This window comes from Cetorhinus maximus, chromosome 12 (genome assembly GCF_964194155.1).
Source record: "Cetorhinus maximus chromosome 12, sCetMax3.hap1.1, whole genome shotgun sequence".
NCBI classification, from domain to species: domain Eukaryota; kingdom Metazoa; phylum Chordata; class Chondrichthyes; order Lamniformes; family Cetorhinidae; genus Cetorhinus; species Cetorhinus maximus.
Window position 1 is genome coordinate 6,680,223 of NC_135890.1, and position 23,617 is coordinate 6,703,839.

General features: G+C 40.6%; 1 protein-coding gene across 1 annotated transcript in view; it reads right to left on the bottom strand.

Annotated features, from left to right (window-relative positions):
* Window positions 1–1,152: 1,152 nt before the first annotated feature.
* LOC144687199 (protein transport protein Sec61 subunit alpha) overlaps window positions 1,153–23,617 on the bottom strand; it is a 23,882-nt gene continuing 1,417 nt past the window's right edge. Inside the window, exons 3-13 of the mRNA XM_078552960.1 lie at window positions 21,728–21,795; window positions 20,471–20,536; window positions 20,305–20,383; window positions 19,477–19,608; window positions 18,384–18,493; window positions 12,890–13,043; window positions 12,585–12,745; window positions 11,232–11,429; window positions 6,235–6,426; window positions 4,829–4,905; window positions 1,153–2,191 (exon numbers count right to left, since the gene is read on the bottom strand). Of these exons, the coding sequence (XP_078409086.1) occupies window positions 2,005–2,191; window positions 4,829–4,905; window positions 6,235–6,426; window positions 11,232–11,429; window positions 12,585–12,745; window positions 12,890–13,043; window positions 18,384–18,493; window positions 19,477–19,608; window positions 20,305–20,383; window positions 20,471–20,536; window positions 21,728–21,795 (1,424 nt within the window). The 3' untranslated portion in view covers window positions 1,153–2,004. The remainder of the gene's footprint in view (window positions 2,192–4,828; window positions 4,906–6,234; window positions 6,427–11,231; window positions 11,430–12,584; window positions 12,746–12,889; window positions 13,044–18,383; window positions 18,494–19,476; window positions 19,609–20,304; window positions 20,384–20,470; window positions 20,537–21,727; window positions 21,796–23,617) is intronic.

Below are 23,617 nucleotides of genomic sequence, written 5' to 3' on the forward strand. Positions count from 1 at the left end.
CTTGATGCCACAGCCCTGTAGATTACAGCACTTCAGGTGCATATCCAGACACCTTTTAAATGAGCTGAGGGTATCTGCCTCGTTTCAGGCAGAGTTCCAGATCTCCCCAGCCCTCTTGGTGATTTCATTTTTCCCCTCATCTCCCCTCTAATCTTTCTACCAATCATTTTAAATCTATTGTCCCTAGTCACAGAATGCTCTGCTAAAGTAAATAGGCTCTTCTCATCCACTCTATCTGGGCCTCTCACAATTTTGTACATCTCAATCAAATCTCGCCTCAGGCCCCTCTGTCCCAAGGAGAGCAACCCCAGCCTATCCACCCTTTCCTCATAGCTGCAATTTTCTAGTCCTGGCAACATCCTCGTAAGTCTCCTCTCTACCCTTTCTAATTTGGAGTGCAGGATTTGCTTCCTTTTCTTTCCTTCTGTCACTGCTCTGCCTCATCGTTGAGGTGTTTGGACTCAAAGCGTGATGCAGCTTGATGGACAAATTGTCACCATTTTGTCTGATTGGTTGTCAGCTTCTTCCAGTCATTGTGACTGCTGCCATGCTTCAAGAAGAGCTTCAGAGTGTCTTTGAAGCATGTGCAATGTCCTCTCCTGGAACACTGGCCATTTGAGATGGCCACTGTTTCTAGATGACCGAAAGGCAACTCCTCCACCACCTTAAATAAACAACCCTATCAGCATAACCCACAGCCCAAAAACAAATAGAAAAATATTTGTGTCAAGATTAGGATCTCACCATGTTGGAAGTTTGGGAGTGGGGGACAGGGAAGAGAAAAAACGTCATGCACCATATGGATCAGAAAATACAAGGTCCAATCCCTGTTGTGTTGAGCCAACTGCTCCTGCCAGCCTCGAGTGGGTGACCGGACAGGGTTTAGAGGGGGAATCTAGCTACCTATCTAGTGACCCTTGGAAAGTGGATGTTAGGGTAGGCTGAAGAATATCCTCTGTGGTTGGATATCTTGCTGGCATTCACTGTCCAGGCCCACATGAAAAATAACCACGTGACTTGTAATATTAGCACCCACAGTACTGCAGCCCAATCAAGTACAGGAGGAGGAAGCAAATTAAAATACAATAAAATTTGATGATTCTAGCACACCATATGTAAGAATGCTTGATTTTAAGTAACGACCAGAGGTAGTGTAATACAGAAACATATTTATTAAACTTTTTCTAACTCAAACTCAAAAGGTTGTCTCCAACTTTGCTGAGATGATTTAAAGCACCAACTTACAATATCATAACTGTCTCAACATCCCATAGCACTTTTTAACATATGTTCTGTCTGTTCAGGCACCAACACATTTATTTAATGAATGACTTTTCACTTTACATTAATACATAATAAATAAAATGAACTGTAGTGTACATGTCTTCATACAAACCCACATTCATAGGGACTACTGCTTGTATGAATGAGTTTGGCACAGATTGGTTGCCAGATACAGACAACTGATTTGGACCTGTAATCCAGGCATAAGATATTAGGCAGTTTCAGAATGCCACTCATGTATACATCTGGATTGTAGTGTAGAATTTTAAAACATATGATGTGCTAAAATAAAGAGTGTCACTTTTAGGTGTAAAACACATTAAGCTTCAATTATTTCAAATAGCAGTTTGAAACTTATAATTTAATTCACCCAAGTTTTTCCTGTTAATTATATTTAAGTGAAGAGACTTTGAACATAAAATGGAACAGGCATGCTTGTTGAACACATTTGTGAAGCAGGTACTGTGGTGGTCATAATGCCTCAGAAAGCACCGCTTCTTGGTACTGATGAAACTAAATAGCACTGAAGATTGATAAGGGTTGAAAGAGGCTAAGAGTATGCTGCACACACAGACAGACTTGGTGCCTAATATGAGGAGGCGGCGGCGGCAGGTGCAGGGAGTGGATAAGCAAAACAAAAAACTCCCTTTACACAGAAATGAAGTACAATGTAAAAAATATTTCCCTTTTCCATAAATAAACCCTTTGGAGTTTGGCAATTTAAAAGAATAATGCACCCATGCCTCCAACTTCAGCCTGTTCTTTCACAAAAATTTCGAAGTATTGATAGATGATAGTAACAGCGAGGAGGATTCCAGTTCCAGATCCAATGGCTCCTAGAAAATCTGCCAGGACTGAAAGTGCTCCAATACAAAGTCCACCAAAAGCAGCTGCTGTAGGAATATACCTTGGGGTAAATTAAAACATATTAATTAATTACATTTAACCACAAATAACAGCTATGTTAAGATTTAAATAATTCACTTGTAGACAAGGCATTTAATTAATATATTTAAAAAGTGACTACACTTCAGAAGTACTTCATTGGCTGTAAAGTACTTTGGGGTGTCTGAAGTTGTGAAAGGTGCTATATAAATGCAATTTCTTTCTTGATGACACGAGGTCTAAACATTAAGATTTAAGCAAAAGTACATCTTACTGATTTTGTAAAAGTAAAACATTGCAGATGCTGGAAATCTAAAATAAACACAGAAAATGCTGGAAATATTCCATTGTCAGACAGCATCTGTGGACCAAAAAACAGAGTTAACTTTTCAGGTCAATGACCTTTCAGCAGAACTAATGAACAGGTTCTGATAAAAGGTCATAGGCCTGAAACATTAACTCTGTTTCTCCACAGATACTGACTTACTGATTTTGTGCAGCTTAGAATAGTTGACTAAAAATAGAAGTTTCTTTCATTCTCAGGGTTTCAGACTCTAAGCTGAATTATCTACACTAAATATAAAAATGCACCAGCCAATTAACAAACTCTGGATGACTTAGTCTAACAGCTAGCATAGCTAAGACTCTAGCAATTTTTTTTTTGGCATGTAGCACTAGACTACTTCACAAAACAAAATACCATTAAGTAAGGTACAAGGGTTGCAGTGTACAGTCACTTGCTGATACAGAACATGACTATTGCTGCAAAAAAAAAGGCATGTTGTCATAGCTTCTCATCTTGCACTTAACGGGACAGAATCGCAAGAATACCAAATCTCAAAAGGAACATCAATTTATACTGCATGAGAAGAGTGGTGCTGGTTAGTTGGAAAGTCAGCTCTGATTGATCGAGACATTGCCATGGCTAATGCACTAGGGAGCTATTGTCCCCCATGATTTTGTTTATTCAAAAAAGGTGCAATGCCTGGACATATTCCTTTTTGCCTGCAGAGGACAGGCCCCTGCATTTGGATATATGTAGCTTCTAGCAAGCATAAGTGAGCTACACTGTGAGCCCGACTAACAATCTTAAATTGTTTGTTAGTGTAATTCTTAGCGCACTCAGGATTGTTCAGTAAATGCTGCCCAATTGTGGAATCACATCTAACATTAGACATTACATTCTGAGTTTTGCAAGTTCAGGTTGGTGAGTTCTGTCAGTACTCTGCTCTTTGTGAACAGCCGAAGGGACGTACTGTTTGTCCAGTCGGTGGAACTTACAGCCTGTGTACCTGGCATTGCAACAGCACTGAAATACATCTACCATATTACTGGTGTGGGAGGCAGAGCATCTTTTTGGCTTGACGTCAGCATCTTCATTAGTGGTAAACACGTGTTGTTACTGCATAGTAGCAGCGTGAAACGGCGAGCTTCACCTGTTGCTTAAATTTTTGAGATACTTTACCCTTCCAGGGTAATTCGAGGTAGACTGGACACTTTTCAGGTCCGATAGTAGCGGCCATGGATCCATTTGTTTTTGTAATACGCGGTGAGCAATGATCCTGTCCTGATCAATGCAAGATAAAAGCTTCGATAGCATGTCTCTTTTTCAGTGATTAGAGTGTACTTGTATATAAAATACAAATAGATTCCCGTCCATTTAGTCTTCCTAATAATAGTATCATTGGGCTTCTTTACCTCCATCCCCTCAGAACCCTACGCAATATTTGTTTTTAAATGAACTGCACACTTCATTGATGCTGGGTGATGGGGTTACATCTGAAACATTGCTACTGAGGAATGGTGAGAATGGGTTGCATCTTGTTTGCCACGCCAATCTCAAGCCATCTACCCCCATTCCCATGTTTTCCCCCAACTGAATATTTTCTAAAAACAAAGCAGTTCTATTGTTCCAGAATGTCTGATACTTGTTTATTTGTACAAGTACACTAATACACCGCCAAACTGACTGATAGAGACAGCAACGATACTTAACCTGAGAGAGAGAGCAGATGACGAAGGATATGTTGTTGCAGCAGCAGGCACAGACCTGTATTTCTTTACTGCTGTTGCCAGAGGTGAGCACACCAGCCCAAAGCCCTCCTGGAATCGTGGTTTAATGCCAGACGACTCTAGCTTTTGTGAGATGCAATTTAAGAATGAGTTGCAACTAACTACAAAAGCTATGTTAGTATTTGATAAATAGATATTAATAGTACTTAAATTAACAGGTGCTGGATGTCCAAATAACATCTCCAAAGACAGGAGAAGACACAGGTATATAACTATTTCTGGTACTTCAGTGTTATTGCAATACTGCATTGTAATCTCCAAGGCTATAAATGAGCTAATAGATTCTGCACACAAAAGTGGGTCCCTGATCACAAATACATGGTTTTCCAAGATATATATAAAAAAGGCTTTTTTGCTCAAGGTGAAGAATAATAAAACTAATGCCAAGGGCTGTCCTTGATGGTATCAGTCATGATACAGAAGCTCCAGCAGTTCTCCAAGAAAATACACCACCCTGATGACATGTTTAAACTTCAGCTGCTATCATTTAGTCGTGACTTCACAAATTCAGAAGATTTCTATCCTGGTCACAGCATTTTGAACTACACAATTGTGCAACACAAACCAAAAAAAGGTGAAGACTGACCTATTGAGTTCGTGGACCATGGAGGTTTCCCTGTGGCCTCTCATTACCATCTGCTGCTCCTTAAGCTGTTTAGCAACCTGAAAAAAAAAGGACAAGTCCTGTAACAAATATCTCTACAAGACAGCAACAGGTATACCATTTTGTAGTTTAAAGTAAAAGTTCCTACAAAAATGGTGTTTAGTCATGTGTGCTTTTAGTCTGTTTGTTACAGTAAACATCTTAAAACATGATATTTCGATGTGTCATTCTTTCAGTTATTAAGTGGAAGTTTGAATTTTTTTTAAAAGTTATTGTTCCCCACAGGGAACATAACTCTCTCCACCCACACACCAGACACATCACATTGACCGGTTGGACACACTAGTTGGTAGATAAAGATTAAAATAGTAGCCGTCAAGAGAGAATTTGATAAATACTTGGAAAAAAATTGCAGGGATATGGGAAAACATCAGGGGGGTGGAACTAACTGGATTGCTCCTTGAAAGAATAATACATTGCACTGGCTCTATGATTTATAAACAGGTTTTTTTTCTTTCCCACATTCGTAGCAATAGAAGCTTTGACATTTATTGAGATAATGCAGACCAAGCAGAGTTGGTTTCCTCCAAGTGTTTCCTTTGGTGAAGTTAGGACTTGGGTGTTCTCCGTTACCCTTCCTAATTTCTTACACACCACCCTCCGCCTACAGGCTTGGTGTGCTCGTATCGTTCCCAATCCTGGCTTCAAGATGCCTTTTAGGTGACACGAGCATACCGTCTCTCTCTCCTTGTGCAGGAACAAACTGCCTAGTTTCTTCCTGACGGTGTACATCATTGGAGCTGGGGTACATGAGAGCAAGAGCAACAAAATATACACAAGCACAAAATACCAAGTATCTTAGATATTTTTGTACTGCCTCAAAGTCTGAAATTCAATACTGTACAATTGCACATTACTTTTGCTAAAAATCACTATTACAAAGAACTTAACACTAACATTAATCTACTAGTTCCTGACAAAGGCTAGTGGAAGCAAAAGTGAACATTCCCAAAAGAACGTTCAATATGGGAAGGATCTTGTAAATACTCCTAGTAAAGTCTACAGAATACAAAGAAAAACAATACAATTTTCGTTCCAGAGGGAAATTATTAACTATTTGGAAGCACACAGTCCATTTGGGCTGATCCTTTCAGAATTGCATTCCTCAGTCTTTCCATTACAGATTTTTCATGTCCATTTGAACAGGCAGATAGGTTCTCTATCTCATAAAAAAGATGGTAGTTCAGATAATGCAGCACTCCCTCAATAATGCACCAGAGTATCAGCCTAGATTGTATTCAGGTCCTGCAACGAGTCTATTCCCATAACCTACTAACCCAGAGTGCTACCAACCAAGGCAAGTGGTAACATAATTCAACGCTACTTACGTCCTTAGCAGAGGAACCAGAAACGTCAATCCAAGTCTTGGAGAAGAAAGCACATGATCCAAGCATGAAGATGATGTAAACAGTGACATGAATGGGATCATCAAACACAGCACTGATAGACTCTGGAGGGGAAAGGTAATAGCATAGTCCACCAACTGGGTATGAGCGAGCTGGCCCACCTCCACTCACATCCTGGAAGTGACAGTCAAATCAGTGAAGTGAAGAGCTTCAAAACTACAAGAACAGGTACGATAAAAGCAAATTCTTTTTAATCTTAAAACACGTCAGTTTTAAAAAATAATCAAGTTTGATTTTGTAAACATGACAGTAATAATGAGATGAGGGAGGTGTTAACAGAGTTGCTGTGCAAGTGTTGATGTGTATAGTAGAGTCTTAAGCAATGTTGAAGATACCTGGAACTGGGGGCAGACATTCACCATTTTAAGGAATTGCAATAAAGCAGGGCGGAGATGGCAGAAAGAGACTGATTATTTAGCGATTGCCAAGGTAAGTAGTTTAGAGAAGCACAACATCAGGATTGGCTATTGCAATTTTGCAATAAAGACTTTCAGAATCAATGAAAACATTTGAGCAATAAAAAAAAAATCACTAATCACAATGATTGCAAAACTGTCACCAAAATTCATTTTGTAATAACTTTAATCCATGATGCTTTAATGATGTGTATCGTTGAAGCAGTAGAACACTGACCTCCTGAGGTTGTTAAAGGCACTTATGTGAATGCAAGTTTGCTTTTTCAGTGACCTTACCAGTAACATTAAGCCAGTCTTGTAATGTGGTAAGTCTTGGCCATAGACGTGACTCCAGGATGATATGTTGCCTCCCTGGTGCCAGGGTCAAGGATGACACAAAGCGGCTGCAGGACATTCTTCTGGGGGAGGGTGAACAGCCAGAGGTCATGGTCCATGTTAGTATCAATGACTTAGGTAGGAAAGGGGATGAGATCCTGAAAGCAGAATTCAGGGAGCTAGGAAAGAGATTGAAAAGCAGGACCTCCAAAGCAGTAATCTCAGGATTACTTCCAGTCCCATGCTAGTGAACACTGAAATAGGAGATGACAGATTGACATGTGGCTGGGGAACTGGTGTAGGAGGGAGGGCATCAGATTTCTGAGGCATTGGGACCGGTTCTGGGGCAGGTGGGACCTGTACAAGATGAACGGGCTGCATCTTAGCAGGGCTGGACTAACATCCTCATAGGGAGATTCGCTAATGCTGCTGGGAAGGATTTGAACTAGATTGGCAGGGGGATGGGAACATCAGAGGGAGCTCAGATTCAAGAGGAGCAAAACTGATAAAGTAGGAAAGTTGAAAGCAGAAATAGAAGACATACGAAGCATAGGCAAGCATCAATTAGAATCAGAATAGAGAATAAAGTTAAAAAAGCAGAGTTAAAGGCACTCTACCTGAATGTACATAGCGTTCGCAAAACGGTTGATGATCTGAATGCACAAATTGAGGCAAATGAATATTGTTTAATTGCTGTTACCAAGATGTGGCTACAGTTCAGCATTTAGGAGGGATAGGCAAAAAGGGAAAAAAACGAGGAGAGATAGCTCTCTTAATAAGGGATGAGATCAGTACATTGGTAAGGGAGGGTCTTAGGTTGAAGGACCAAGCTATAGAATCAGCTTGGGTGAAGTTCAGAAAAAGCAAGGGACAGCAAACATTGGTGGGAGTTGTTTATGGGTCACCAGACTGTAGTGGTAATGTTGGGCATGGTATAAATCAGGAAATTAGAGATGCATGTAACGTGAGTAATACAGTAATAATGGGCTTCTTCAATTTACACATGGACTAGGTTAACCAAATCAGCACTAATGCTGCAGAGAATGAATTCCTGGAGTATGAGATGGGTTTCTGGAGCAGGACGTTGAGGAGGCAACTAGGGAATGGGTTATTTTGGATTTAGTGTTGTGTAATGAGGATAGATTAGTTAATAACCTGGCTGTAAAGGAGCCTTTGGGAAATAGTGACCATAATATGATAGAATTTCGCACTAAGTTTGAATGCGATATAGTTCATTCTGAAACTGGGGTCTTAAATCTGAAGAGAAGAAATTAGGAAGGTGAGGGGTAAGTTGGCTATGGTGGATTGGGAAAATATACGAAGATTTAACGATAGACAGGCAGTGGCGAGTATTTAAAGAAATACCACACTTTCTACAGCAGATATACATTCTTCTAAGGTATAATTACCCAAAGGGAAAGGTAAATTAATCACGGTTAACAAAAAAAGTTAAAAATTGCATTAAATCAAAGGAAATTACTTATAAGAATGCCAGAAAAAGTGGTAAGTCTGAGGATTGGGAGCAATTTAGAACCCAATTAGTTAGTTAGGCCACATCCGGAGTATTGTGTGCAGTTTTGGTCGCCACACTATAGGAAGGATGTGATTGCATTGGAGAGGCTGCAGAGGAGATTCACCAGGATGTTGTCTGGTCCGGTGCCTTTCAGCTATGAAGAGAGATTGGATAAGCTGGTGTTGTTTTCCTTGGAGCAGAGAAGGTTGAGGGGGGAACCTGATTGAGGTGTACAAAATTGAGGGGTATGGATAGGGTAGATAGGAAGAAACTTATTGGAGGGATCAATAGCCAGGGAGCATAGATTTAAGGTAAGGAGCAGGAGGTTTAGAGGAGATTTGAGGAAATTATTTTCACCCAGAGGGTGGGGTGTATCTGGAACTCAATGCTTGAAAGGGTGGTAGAGGCAGGAATCCTCACAACATTTAAGAAGTAATTAGATGAACATTTGAAATGCCATAGCATACAAGGCTATAGGCCAAGTGCTGGAAAATGGGAAGAGAGTAGATAGGGGCTTGATGACTGGCATGGACATGATGCGCTGAAGGGCCTCTTTTCGTACTGTAAACTCTATGACAATGACTAACCCAGCAAAGGAGGACCAAGAAACTGACTAAGAAAGGGACAAGAGAATAAGAATGCAAACTAGCGAGGAACATAAAGACAGACAGTAAAAGTTTTTTTTTAGGTAAGTGAAAGGGGAAAGATCAGCTAGGACAAATGTGGGCCTATTACAGATGGGGACAGGAGAATTTATAATGGAGAACAGAGAAATGGCAGTTACTTTGCATCTGTCTTCACAGAAGATGATTAAAAAAATCTCTCAAATACCAGACAACCATGGGACTAGCGAAACTGAGGAGCTAAAATAAATTAGTATTAATAAAGAGGTCGTACTTTATTGATAGATCCCCTGGACCAGATGAGCTTCATCTCAGAGTGTTGGAGGAGGTGGCTTGAGAGATAGTGGATGCATTGGTGCTTATCTTTCAAAATTCTATAGATTCTGGGAATGTTCCTGCGGACTGGAAAGTAGCAAATGTAACCCTATTATTTAAGAAAGGAGGAAGAGGGAGAATGGAGAACTATAGACCTGTTAGTCTGACGTCAGTAGTAGGGAAAATGTTAGAATCTGTTATAAAGGATATGATAACTGGACATTTAGAAAAGAATAGTAAAACTGAGAAGAGTCAACATGGATTTATGAAAAGGGAATCATGTTTGACAAACCTGTTGGAGTATTTTGAGGATATTACTTGTAGCATAGATAAAGGAGAACAAGTGGATGTGGTGTATTTGGATTTTCAGAAGGCAGGAGGGTTAGCAAACAAAATTAGAGCATATGGGATTGGGGGGGGAAAATATACTAGTATAAACCAAGACTGTGTTACAGACAGAAAGAAGAGAGTAGGAATAAACAGATCATTCTCAAGATGGGAGGCTGTTACTAGTGGGGTACTGCAAGGATCAGTGCTGGGTCCACAGTTGTTCACAATCTATATAAATGATTTGGATGAGGGGACCAATTGTAACATTTCCAAACTTTCTGATGACACCAAACTGAATGGGTGCGCAAGTTGTGAGGAGGATGCAAGGAAGCTTCAAGAGGAATTGGACAGGCTAAGTGAATGGGGTAGAACATGGCAGATGGAATATAATGTGAATAAGTCTGATGTTATTCACTTTGGCAGGGGAAACAAAAAGGCAGAATATTTCTTAAATGGTGGGATGTTGGGAAGCGCAGGTGTCCAAAGGGACTTGGGTGTCCTTGTTCATGAGTCACTAAAAGCTAACATGCAGGTGCAGCAAGCAATTAGGAAGGCAAATGGTATGTTGGCCTTCATCACAAGGGGATTTGAGTGCAGGAGTAAAGCTGACTTGCTGCAGTCATATAGGGTCTTGGTGAAACCGCACCTGGACTATTGTGCACAGTTTTGCTCTCCTTATTTAAGGAGGGATATACTTCCCATAGAAGGAGTGCAACAGAGATTCACCAGATTAATCCCTGGGATGGTGGGATTATTTTATGAGGAGAGATTGAGGAGATTAGGTTATTTTTCCCTAGAATTTTGAAGAACAAGAGGTGACCTCGTTGAAGCTTGCAAAATTCTAACAAGACGTGATAGGGTGGATGTAGATGTTTACCCTGGCTGGTGAGTCTAAAGCCAGGGTACATATTCTCAGGATAAGGGGAAGGCCATTTAAGACTGAGATGAGGAAGAATTTCTTCACTCAGAGGGTGATGAATCTCTGGAATTCTCTACCCCAGAAGGTTGTGGAAGCTCAATCATTGAGCATGTTCAAGACAGAAATTGATAGATTTCTGGAGACTAATGACATCAAGGGATATGGAGATAGTGTGGGAAAATGGCATTGAGGTAGAGGATCAATCATGATCTAACTGAATGGTGGAGGAGGCTCGACAGGCCGAATGACCTACTTCTGTTCCTATGTGAATACTTTTTAAAAGAACAAAGCAGCTGTTTGGTAAGGGCAAGCAAAGAGTTGCTTTGTTTAAGAGCTAATTATTTAAGTATATCCTTTTCAAAATGAATATATTGACGTATTTTTTAAAAAATAACTGTGCTAAAGATGAACTCAGAACTGTAAGACTAATCTTCACAGCAATACTACAACCAAACATACATAACAAATGAGTGCAACTTTATACTTACAGCCCATTGGCCCAGCAGGTTGACTAGGAAGTTCCCACTGAATCGAACAGACAACATCTGGGAGATAACATACAAGTTGGACACAAGAGCAGACTGAAGAATGATGGGGATGTTAGATGTATAGAACAGCTTAATGGGATAGCTGCTGTATTGTCCACGATAACGTGCAGACTTGATGGGCAGATCCACACGAAATCCCTGTCAAAAAAAAAATTAGCAGCTATTTATGGATATTTAAGCAAATAATAGTGCCCCATCACCCCTCTATCATTTGGGGCACTTCATGTCTATTACAATCCATATGACTTTCTGTGCCATCAAATGAACGTTTACTCACGGTAAGAGCACACTGCTGGGAACATATGGCAGACATTGACACTTGGGGATGAAAACATTTCAAAGACAATAACAAATTAAGAAAACTATACAACACTGAAGTGTAAGATAAAATGTTATGGGTATTATGCTGAAAGTACACAATATCATTTCATTAAAATATACATTGTGTGGCTGCATTTTTGACAAACTGTTCAATCACAAAACAACATTAATAATACCAAGTGTACATAAACAAAATCATCACTGTGTCAAAAGACAGCAGACATTCTTGCCGTTAATGGAATTTAAAATACCGTGAAGAAACTTACTTAATAAACATTAAATACATGCACGGTGAAGAACAGTCCCAATTAGCTAATGATTACAGTGCTTGTACCACAAGACCAACACAGAAACTTCATTCACAAATTATTTGATCCACTGCTCCCTCATTATGTTCATGGGCTAAACTCCAGGGCACAGTACCTCTCTTAGCATACAAAACATGCTGCCTATCATCGGGTCAGGGTGTTTTCAGGTTAAGAATCAGATCAGAATGGCTAATTCAGATAGACTTTGCCGAGGTACCCACACTAACTGCCTGCCATTCTGCCCACTCTTTTCACCCCCGCCCCAAGTAGTTTGCAATGTCCTTGAATTTCTGAACGCTTTCATTTCAATTCAATATATTTTTGGGGTGGCAGGTTCAAGATTATAATCCAAATCAAGAGATTTGACAATAAACCACAGAAAGGTTTACAAAGGTTATCTAAACTAATCTAAATGGGAAATTTTTTTAAAAATTAAACCATTATTTATGGTGACAGATGAGCTGGCTAAATGAATAACTTTCACAAGAGCATTACATTTTTGATATCACAAATGTGATTTGATGGCAGTTTTGCTTTTTTTTTAAAGCAAATGCGTAGCCAGATCTGAATCAGGCAATATGCGGATTTGACTTCTTTTGAACTTCATAATATAGATGAGTAGGATTTAAAAATGACAACTCTCCTCTTTCAGACATAACCTTACCTGAAAGTAGATAACAACAGCAAACACGAATATAGTGGCAATGAGGTTCATGAGATTAGGCAGATTCTGTCGGTAGAAAGCTTCCCGCAAAGCTCGAACCTTATCTTGTCGAGTTGCCAGCAGGTGGAACAAAGCGATCACTGCACCTTCAAACTCAGTGCCTGGACAAAGCCATAATGATGAATTGAGTCACGTGCTTTATCTTTGTAGTGCTTTAGCTATAAATACATAGATTTCATTTTTTTTCTTTTAAAATGTTATCCTATGACAGGGAGGAAGCAGCAAAATACAAGGCCACAGCTTACCCCTGCCTGTATTGATGGTGGTAGGGCTAAAAGCTTTCCACACGATGGTTTCACAGATATTTGTGGCAATGAAGAGGGAAATACCAGATCCCAGACCATAACCCTTCTGCAACAGCTCATCCAGCAGGAGGACTATCAGCCCAGCAACAAACAGCTGAAAGATATACCAAAAAACATGCTCACCAAACATGTCTTGACACCAGGTTAATGGTGTATTTTGATCAGAAGATGCATTTCTCATCTAATTATCCCATTTTCATGGAAAATATCCTTATGTAAATTAGCATTTAACAACCACAAATTATTTCAGATACAACTTATTCAAGTAAATTTTGCAAAATTTAACATGGAGCCAAAACACTTAAAGCAAACAATAGAGAAAAAGATGAACTGGAGCAATCACTTAAAAAAAAGTTCATTCACGGGATGTGGGCTTCACTGGCTGGGCTACCATTTATTGTCCATCCCTAGTTGCCCTTGAGAAGGTGGTGGTGAGCTGCCTCCTTGAACCGCTGCAGTCCATGTGGTGTAGGTACCCCACAGTGCTGTTAGGGAGGGAGTTCCAGGATTTTGACCAAGCAACAGTGAAGGAATGGTGATATATTTCCAAGTCAGGGTGGTGACTTGGAGGGGAGCTTCCAGGTGGTGGTGTTCCCATGTATCTGCTGCCCTTGTCCTTCAAGATGGTAGTGGTTGCAGGTTTGGAAGGTGCTGTCTGAGCAGCCTTGGTGAATTCCTGCAACGCATCTTGTAGTAGGTACACACTGCTGCTACTGTGTGTCGGTGGTGGAGGGACTGAACGTTTGTGGATGTGATGCCAATCAAGTGGGGCTGCTTTGTCCTGAATGATATCAAGCTTCTTGAGTGTTGTGGGAGCTGCACTCATCCAGGCAAGTGGGGAGTATTCCATCACACCCCTGACTTGTGCCTTGTAGATGGTGGACAGGCTTTGGAGAGTCAGGAGGTGAGTTTCTTGTCACAGGATTTCTAATCTCTGACCTCCTCTTATAGCCACAGTATTTATATGGCTAGTCCAGTCCAGTTTCTGGTCAATGGCAATTCCCAGGATGTTGATAGTGGGGGATTCAGTGATGGTAATGCCATGGGACATCAAAGGATGATGGTTAGATTCTCTCTTGTTGGAGATGGTCATTGCCTGGCACTTGTGTGGCGGGAATGTTACTTGCCACTTATCAGCCCAAGCCTGGATATTGTCCAGGTCTTGCTGCATTTGGACATGAGCTGCTTCAGTATCTGAGGAGTCGTGAATGGTGCTGAACATTGTGCAATCATCAGCGAACATCCCTAATTCTGACCTTATGATGGAAGGAAGGTCATTGATGAAGTAGCTGAAGATGCTTGGGCCTAGGACTCTACCCTAAGGAACTCCTACAGTGATGTCCTGGAGCTGAGATGACTGACCTCCAACAACCACAACCATCTTCCTTGTGCAAGGCATGAATCCAACCAGCGGTGAGTTTTCCCCCTGGTTCCCATCAACTCCAGTTTTGCTAGGGCTCCTCGATGCCACACTGTCAAATGCGGCCTTGATGTCAAGGGCAGTCATTCTCACCTCACCTCGGGACTTCAGCTCTTTTGACCATGTTTGAACCAAGGCTGTAATGAGGTCAGAGCCGAGTGGTGCTGGCGGAACCCAAACTGGGTGTCAGTGAGCAGGTTATTGCTAAGCAAGTGCCGCTTGACAGCACTGTTGATGACCCCTTCCATTACTTTACTGATGATGGAGAGTAGACCGATGGGGCAGCAATTGGCTGGGTTGGATTTGTCCTGCTTTTTGTGTACAGGACATACCTGGGCAATTTTCCACACAGCCAGGTAGATGCCAGTGTTGTAGCTGCAATGGAACAACTTGGCTATTGGCACAGCAAGTTCTGGAGCACAAGTCACACTTGTGTCCACAAGTCACAAGGAACACTATTGCCAGAATATTGTTAGAGCCCATAGCTTTTGCACTATCCAGTGCCTTCAGCTGTTTCTTGATATCACGTGGAATGAATTGAATTGGCTGAAGACTGGCATCTGTGATACTGGGGACAATACTGATTATCACCAATCTCATTACAACACGATAGAAAGCTCCTGAGTATTCATACAGGTGAGAACAAGATAAAAGTTGTCTTATAAGGACGAACTGTAAAATCTGAAAAAATACATTGCTTTACAAGTCATTTGGAGCACTTGAGATATTTCTCAGACCCACCTTGTATTACATTTGAAATATTCAAATGAAATTTATTTTGGTTCCGCATTTTCACACACATTCACATCCATGCATTATCATAATAAATTAGACAAGTCTATGAGTTTTTCCATAAATGTACCACAGTGCTTAGAAACAAAGTAAAAAATTGTATCTTAAAGCACCATTTTGTGAAAATAGATTCTTATATCAGATAAAAGCAAAATACTGTGGATGCTGGAAATCTGAAATGAAAACAGAAAATGCTGGAAAAACTCAGTAGGTCTCTGAAGAGTCATATAGACTTGAAACATTAACTCTGTTTCTCTCTCCATAGATGTTGTCAGACCCGAGTTTTTCCAGCATTTTCTGTTTTTATTTCTTATATCAGATGTCAATTGTGTTAGCATTTTATTCTCTACTAGACAGGCACCAGTTGTAAAACTATATCTTTCTCAATACACACTACTTTTGTTTAAAAGGATCCTCCCCTCTGCATGTTTGACATAAGGCACTGTGAAATTACAAAGAACACGGATTGTTCTTTCACAAGGAAAAAGCAGCAGGAATAAACAGCTTGTGTTTAATTATACAAAACAATGCATCATAAAGTCAAGAGTGAAAATTCATGTTGGTTAAAATGGCGCTGAGTAACATCACTGGACTAGTAATCCAGAGACCCAGGGTAATGTTCTGGGGACCCAGGTTTGAATCCCACCACAGCAGATGGTGAAATTGGAATTCAATAAAAATCTGGAATTAAAAGTCTAATGATGACCATGAAACCATTGTCGATTGTTGTAAAAACCCATCTGTTTCACTAATGCCCTTTAGGGAAGGAAATCTGCCGTCCTCACCTGGTCTGGCCTACGTGTGACTCCAGACCCACAGCAATGTGGTTGACGCTTAAATGCCCTCTGAACAAGGGCAATTAGGGATGGGCAATAAATGCTGGCCCAGCCAGCGAAGCCCACATCCCATGAATGAATAATTAAAAAATATATATTTTCACTAAATAAACAGGCTGGTGCCTGTCTTAAAAGAATGCATTTGTTACTGCTTGCTTCAGATGGGAGAGGCAATGCTCTAAATCCAATACAGGCTACATTGATAGTTAGGTAGCTGAAGACTATCTGTTCTACAAGTGCCGCCTGTCAGATATGTAACATTTGTCGACTTTGAATTCCCTCTTCAACTCATTGCAAATTAACATTTAGCAAATTGTGCTGGTCTCAAATGGCCTTGTGTTTTTTGTGCCCACGAGGAGGAAAGGTCAGACAACGAAAGCTAGAGCTCCATGGATGATGAGAGTCAAAGAGAGAGAGAGAGAGAGAGAGAGAAAGATAAGCAGAAATGACAGATGTCAGGTTGATAATACAAGTGAGAAACAGACTGAACATGGAATATTCAGAAGGGAAGTGAAAAAGAAAATCAAAGGCAAAGAGAGATTATGACAAGAGACTGACAGCTAATAAAAAAAGGGAATCCAAAAGTTTTCTATAAGCATATAAAGGGTGAAAAAGCAGTCAGAGAAGGGGTGAGGCTGATTAGGAACCAAAAAGGGAGTTGTGCATGGAGGCAGACGGCATAGCCAAGATTATAAATGACTACTTTGCATCTCTTTTCACAAGGAAGAAAGATGCTGCATAAGTCATAATGAAAGAGGAGGTAGTTGAGATGCTGGTGGCTAAAAATTGATAAAGAGGTGGTATCAGAAAGACTGATTGTAATTAAAGTTGACAAGTATCAGGACTGGATGAGATGTATCTGAAGACGCTGAAGGAAGGAAGGGTAGAAGCTGCAGAGACACTGGCCATAATTTTCAAAACTTCCCTAGATATAGGACTGGTGCCAGGGTACTGAGAATTGCAAATGTTACACTCTTGTTCAAAATAGGGTGTAAAAATAAGCCCAGCAACTACAGACCTGTCAGTTTAACCTCGGTGTGGGGAAGCTTTTAGAAACAGTAATCCAAGACAAAATCAAGTGTCACTTGGACAAATGCGGGTTAATTAAGGGAAACCAGCACAGATTTGTTAAGGGAAAATCATATTTAACTAACTTGGCGTTTTTTTTTTAAAATGAGGGAACAGAAGGAAGAATTGATTTTTTAAATGCAGTAAGTGGTTAGGTCTTGGATGCAGTGCCTGACTGTGTTGAAAGCAGACACATTCAGGGCTTTCATATCAGATTGGAAAAGCACCTGAAGTCAAAATATTTGCAGGGCTACAGGGGAAAAGGTGGGAGAGTAGGATTAGGTGAGTGGCTCTTGCAGAAAGCTACACAGATACGATGGTCCAAATGGCCTCCTATTGTGCCGTAGCCATTCTGTGTTACGTTTAGAATCAAATGCGTGATTGCTGTGACACATCAAAAGGCTTTGGGTCTAAAGCTGTCCCACTGTTGTCATAAGCTGGTGGCAGTGGAGTAGCAGAAGGGTACAGTATGCATCAGGTTTGTGGTCTCACAGTAGGTGGAATCTCAGTTTCATCAAGCAGCTCCCCAAAGCTATCTGTGCCTCCATCAGTCGGCTGATAACAGTTTCAGGTAAATCAGCCAGGTCAGCAAGTGAAAAAAAGCATAAGGAGTTAGTTGGGATGAGGCATGCAGTTTGTTCCCTCAGACTCGGAGTTCTTAGGTCAACAAACTACATTGTTGAAAGGAACCAAAATTTATTAAAGGGTTTTAATTCTTTCATGGGATGTGGGCATTGCACGAGGACAGCATTTGTTGCCCACCCCTAATTATCCTTGAACTGAGTGGCCTAGCTAGGCCATTTCACAGGGCTGTTAAGAGTCAACCACATTGCTGTGGGTCTGGAGACCAAGCAAGGACAGCAGATTTTCTTCCCTAAAGGACATTAGTGAACCAGTCAGGTTTTTATATCAAAGATAGTCTCAGTAATGGTGACCATGAAACTAGCTTTTATTTATTAATTTAAATTCTGCCAGCTGCCGTGGTGGGATTTGAACCCATGTTTCCAGAGCATTAGCTGGACCTCTGGATTACTAGCCCAGTGACATTGCCATCATGCCACCATCTTCCTGTCCACAACAGGTTAGAGCAACAAACACACACATTACACAAGGCTCCCCTCCCTCACAAATAAGTAATAAAGCTGTTTATGAGGTCACAGTACTGACTGGCTGTCTTGTCCACTAACGGTGTATACCAAAAACTGGACACACACCACGCTGCATGATTTTCCTGTCAGTGGGCGATGCTCACTACCAGCTGTGCAACCCCATAACAAAAACTGATTGAGGAATTTTATGCGCAGCCTGAAGCACTGACCTGTATAATGATGAGTAGACAAATGCCAGCCCCCATCTCTGCTGGATCTCCATACATGCCAGTCATTACGTATACTATAGCCTGACCAATGGTGATAATCATCCCAAACACTGCAGAGAAAGTACAAATATTCAAAATCAACTCCTCCAAAGCTACTCTCTGATGCCCAATTTAAAAGAAAACCATTAACTTTAATTGGAAAGAGATTGAGGGAAAAAAGGTAAGAAAATCTAGCTTAGTAATCCAAACGCAAGAACAAACTTTATATTGGCACTTTAAATAATTTCAGCAATTTTTCAAAATCAATCATATGTGGTAGATTTTGCTTTCAGATTCTTTGAAAACTCAACATATTAAAGCTTCTTTAAATGATGTCCTGAATTTCAACCTCAGGCCAGCCAAAAGACACAAAAAAGTGCTTTACTTAAAATTATTCCAAGAAACTCAAACATATAACTCTCGGCTCTCTCAAAACAGCTTATATACTACTTTTCATGTAGAAATCAGGTCTAAAGACGTAAAGAAAATTAAACACTGAGCCCAAGGAGATACTGGGAGAGATGGCTGAAAGCTAGGTCAGAGGTATCATTTAAATAGGGACTTCAGAGGGGGGGAGTGAAAGGGTTTAGGAAATGAAACCCAGAGTTTAGGAGCAAGGCAGCTGAGGGCATGGCTGCCAAGGGTGGGTGGGATGAAGGGATGCTCAAGAGGCCGAGTAAAGGAAAAGTTGAGGGGTGTGGTAGAGCTAGAAGAGATTACAGAGATAGGGAGGGCGCAAGGTCATGAAGGTTGATGATTTTAAATTTGATGCGTGGTGGCCCAAGAATGGAGGTTGGGAGAGCATTGAAGTACATGATGCTGAAGGTGGCAAAGACATGGATTACGGTTACAGCAGCAGGCAGACTGAGGAGGGGTGATGTCGTGCCACGTTATGGACATGAAAGCTGGGGCTCTGATGGAGAGGTGATGGATTTGGAAAATCAACTCAGGATCAAATAGGATGCCAAGCCTGAAACCAGTCTGGTTCGACCCAAGATGGAAATAAGCATCCAATTCTTTAAAGGCAATCAACGCCAGAATTCTGAGCACTCACATTTTTGTGCTCCATTGAAGAGCGCTCGATCTTTCGGTGTGTCACCAACCTCGATGATTTTTGCTCCAGCAAGCAGCTGCATAATTAGACCAGAGGTTACAATTGGAGAGATACCCAGTTCCATTAAGGTACCTGCAAACACCATCAGTTCAGTGAGAAATATCAGAAATCACAGTGAAAAGCAGTTTTTACATCAACGCAAACCAATTTTGTTGAAGTAATTCATCACAAGAACAAGAATTAGAAAGAGTAGGCCATTCGGCCCCTCAAGCTTGCTCTGCCATACAATAAGTTCATGGCTGATCTATTGTGGCCTCAGTTCCACTTTTCTGTCTGCACCCCACCCCCCCACAGCCCTCAACATCCTTGTCAATCCAAAATCTATCAATCTGCACAGTATGATCAATTATTTATAATTAAATCCAGAGATACAAACATCAAATGATTCAATTCCATCCATTCACAACACAGGGCCTCCAATAACTTGGTTTTGCACTTACAAATTCTGATGCAGTTCATTCAACCAACACAACCAAGAATAGATTAACCAGTCACTTATCTCAACGCTGTTATTGGGATCTTTAGTGCTCAGAAGTGTATGTGATGTTCTTTGGTATATTTAAGAGATATAATAAGGAACTAGATAAAGCAAGTTCTTTTGTTTAACAAAATTCTTCAAGAAAAGGTGAGTTTAATTTAATTTCATAGCCAATACTTGACACAACATAAAGGAAGGCACAGAGCATAATTTGCAAACTTTCTCCAAGGTATTCCTTCAACTGGAACTTGTTACAAGATGTGCATTAAACCTATTTCATTAAAACCTACCTCTGTTTGATGCCAATATAACTCTCATCCAATAGAATGGATCGGCAGAGTCTGATGACATGATGCCGAACAATGGTATCTATAAGCAACAATGAGATGTTAGCATGTTTCAAATATCACTCGTAACTGAAGCAGCTACTTAAATTTCTAAAAAGATTGCACTCACCTGACAGCATACTAAGAAAATGAAGAGTGTGATAGCTGTCCATAATACTTTTTCCCTGAATTGGATCTATGGAATAAAGGATATATTCAAAATAAATAATCTTGAAAAATCTAATTAAAAACAGGCGGTTCTCCATAAATGTACGTTTTGTACTTCCTTACAGCATGTACTCAAACTGGGTAGGAAAGTAAGGTCACAGTTGGCAGTGGAGAAAATAATCTGGGGGTTATCATTTGCCTTTCAGGATAATCCTGGGGTAGTCAGCAGATTTGGCAGAAGAGAGCAGGACCCGATAATGCTGATGTTGTCCAGCCAGATCTGGCAATGTATGGCTAAACCAATTGTGTGTATATATGTTCAAGTCTGTGGCCCTTGGGCTTAAGGAAGCAAAGATGGGGATCATGCCATAGGGAACAGCCAGCATGTGTCAGCTTTGGCTCAGTCAGTAGCACTCTGGCCTCTGAGTCATAAGGTTCTGGGTTCAAGTCCTTCCCTAGGGGTGAGCACAAAAATCAAAGCTGACACTCCAGTTCAGTATTGAGAGAATGCTACATTTTTGGAGGTGCTTCAATAGTACTTCATTGCTTGTAAAGCACTTTGAGGCATCCAGTGGTTGTGAAAAAGTCCTATATAAATGCAAGCTTTTCTTTTATTAAAAAGTGGGAGTGTGAGGATTTTACATACCCCATATAATGCACAATATTATTCTGTTAAATTTGCACCTGTGTGCAATGTTATGTCACATGACACATCAACGCAAAGGATTTTTTTGTATTTATATTTTTGAACTGGATTTACTTTTTCAGCAATATGTACCACTCCCAATTTAAAAACACTAGACACCTAACCAACTTCTAAAACTGACGTTGTTACTTTCCTAAACTACAGGCTGGCTCAGTATCCTCCCCAAAGCCTCGTACAAGATGAGAAGCCTCCTGTGAATCACAAGGCAAAGTGCCAGTTTTCTTTTTTGTCATAAAAATGATTTAATGCTGTCTTGCACATCACACCCTAAAGGCTGCTCCTTTCTACCTTAAACCAATTGACAAATGTTTTTGCAACTTATTTTGTGCTCGAAGGCACAGTAGAAAGAGACAGATGAGAAAAAAAGTGGGTCACACCCATTTGGAAATAAAACATTCCTTGAAAATGATGGTTTGATACTGAGAAATCAACAGCATAAATCAGATGAAAGCAGATAGTAAACGTGGGTAAGATGTAAAAAATCAAAAGAACATGAATTTGAATTACATTTACCTTTCTTTCTGGTTTCTGGATTTCAGGAAGAACAGCACAAAACGGCTTGATGACTTCTAAAAATTTGACTGCAATGAACAACAATATTAAATTTCAAACAACCTAAAAAAAAAAATCTGTATCCCACAGGGCTCCATTAGCTTCTAAATAATACTGTTTTTAAGACAATTCTGCAACAAAAATTTCACTTCTCCTGCTACTATTTTGTCAATGGATCAAGAGGAAATCTGGGCAACAGTAGACAAAAAAAAAATGCCAGGGACAGTGCCAGCTTTTCGGTTCTTTATCCTTAGAATGTTGCAGAAGGAATTACTTAGAAAATTGCATTGAAAACAAAAAATTGGAAGAAAACACTGGGGCTGCAAAAAAGTGATTCTGTCCCTCTGTGTAACTTGGATCGCGCATTAAGAAAATCTTGCACTGAATCGTGAGGGAGAGTACAGGCTTCAGATGTGCCACACTCTACCAAGTATCTACATTTACAGAAACGCATCGACGGACAGGAGCTATTCCTGAACTCAAGAGGTGGCGTTAAACCCTAAATCCTCAGATCAACATTGTCAATAGTGAAAAGAATACAATCCATTAAAGCTGCAGAGTATGTATCTTACACTGCTATTGTAAAAATTAGCACAAAGCACTAATGGTTTTAATGTGTGCTGCCCTTTAGCAAGCCACTCCTCGGGATTGGCGCCTCAATCAAAAGCAAGTGAGTAATGAAAAAAAAAGAACTCTGGAAATTCACAACAGGTCAGGCAGCGTCTGTGAAGAGAAAAACAGAATTATGCTTTCAGGTCAGTGATGACCCAGCATCTGCAGCATTTTCCTTCTCTAAAATTCAATGAGTACCTGATTAAGACTACATGTTCCAATTAATTTCATTTTTTACAGTATTACCCTACAGGTCTGATAAATTTCTACATATTGCAATGAATACATAAAAAAAAGAGACTTTGACTGCATTTTTACAAAATGATCACTTTGATCACAATAAGTAATTCACTGGCAGTAAAACAGGCTGAGACATCCTGAGAATGTTAAAGCCATTCCATAATTTCCTCACATGTGCGAACGCATTATCAATAACTAAAACAGAATTAAGTAAAATAAGATTTAGGTGGACCTTTCATCACAATCTCAAGCACTAGCTTCTGCACTCCTCTATTCAAAATCACGACTAAAAGTTGGCAAAGAAACAGTGTTATTTACACAGTATGGATTCACAGTTTTTGAGGACTCGAAACATCAACTCTTTTCTTCTCCACCGATGCTGCCAGACCTGCTGAGTTTTTCCAGGTAATTCTGTTTTTGTTATGGATTCACAGTTGCTGGGTGGGTGTTAAGAGGCTAACTCAGGCTTTGTCCAATTAGAACAGACTAAAGTCAGTGTTCTGATGATCAAGCTGAAATGTTAACTCTATTTCTCTCTTTGCAAATGCTGCCTGGCTTGCTGAGTATTTCCAGCGATGTTTTTTTTTTAATTTCACATCTCCTATATCTGCAGTATTTACTCCCAGATGAGAGTCAGCTTGGAGTGAATGCAATGAGGGTTGACACTATATGAAAGGCATAGAATATCCCTGGATAACAACTGTGTGAGAGTAATGGTGAATGAGTGTCCCTCTCTCTCTGTCTCACTGGCCAGGCCAGGATTATGCCCAATCCCCAGGGCCGGACCTGTGCCCACCCCACCTTTGGGCCAGGCCTATGCACATTCCAGCCCCAGGTCGGGTTGGGTTCATGCCCCACACCCCAGCAGGTTTGGTTCATGCCCACACCCCTCCCCCGTGCTGGGTATATTACACTCAATCCCCTCCGCCACCGGCATATACTCACTCCACCCCACGCTTTACACTCACTCTCCTCCCCCTCCCCGCTTTACACTCACTC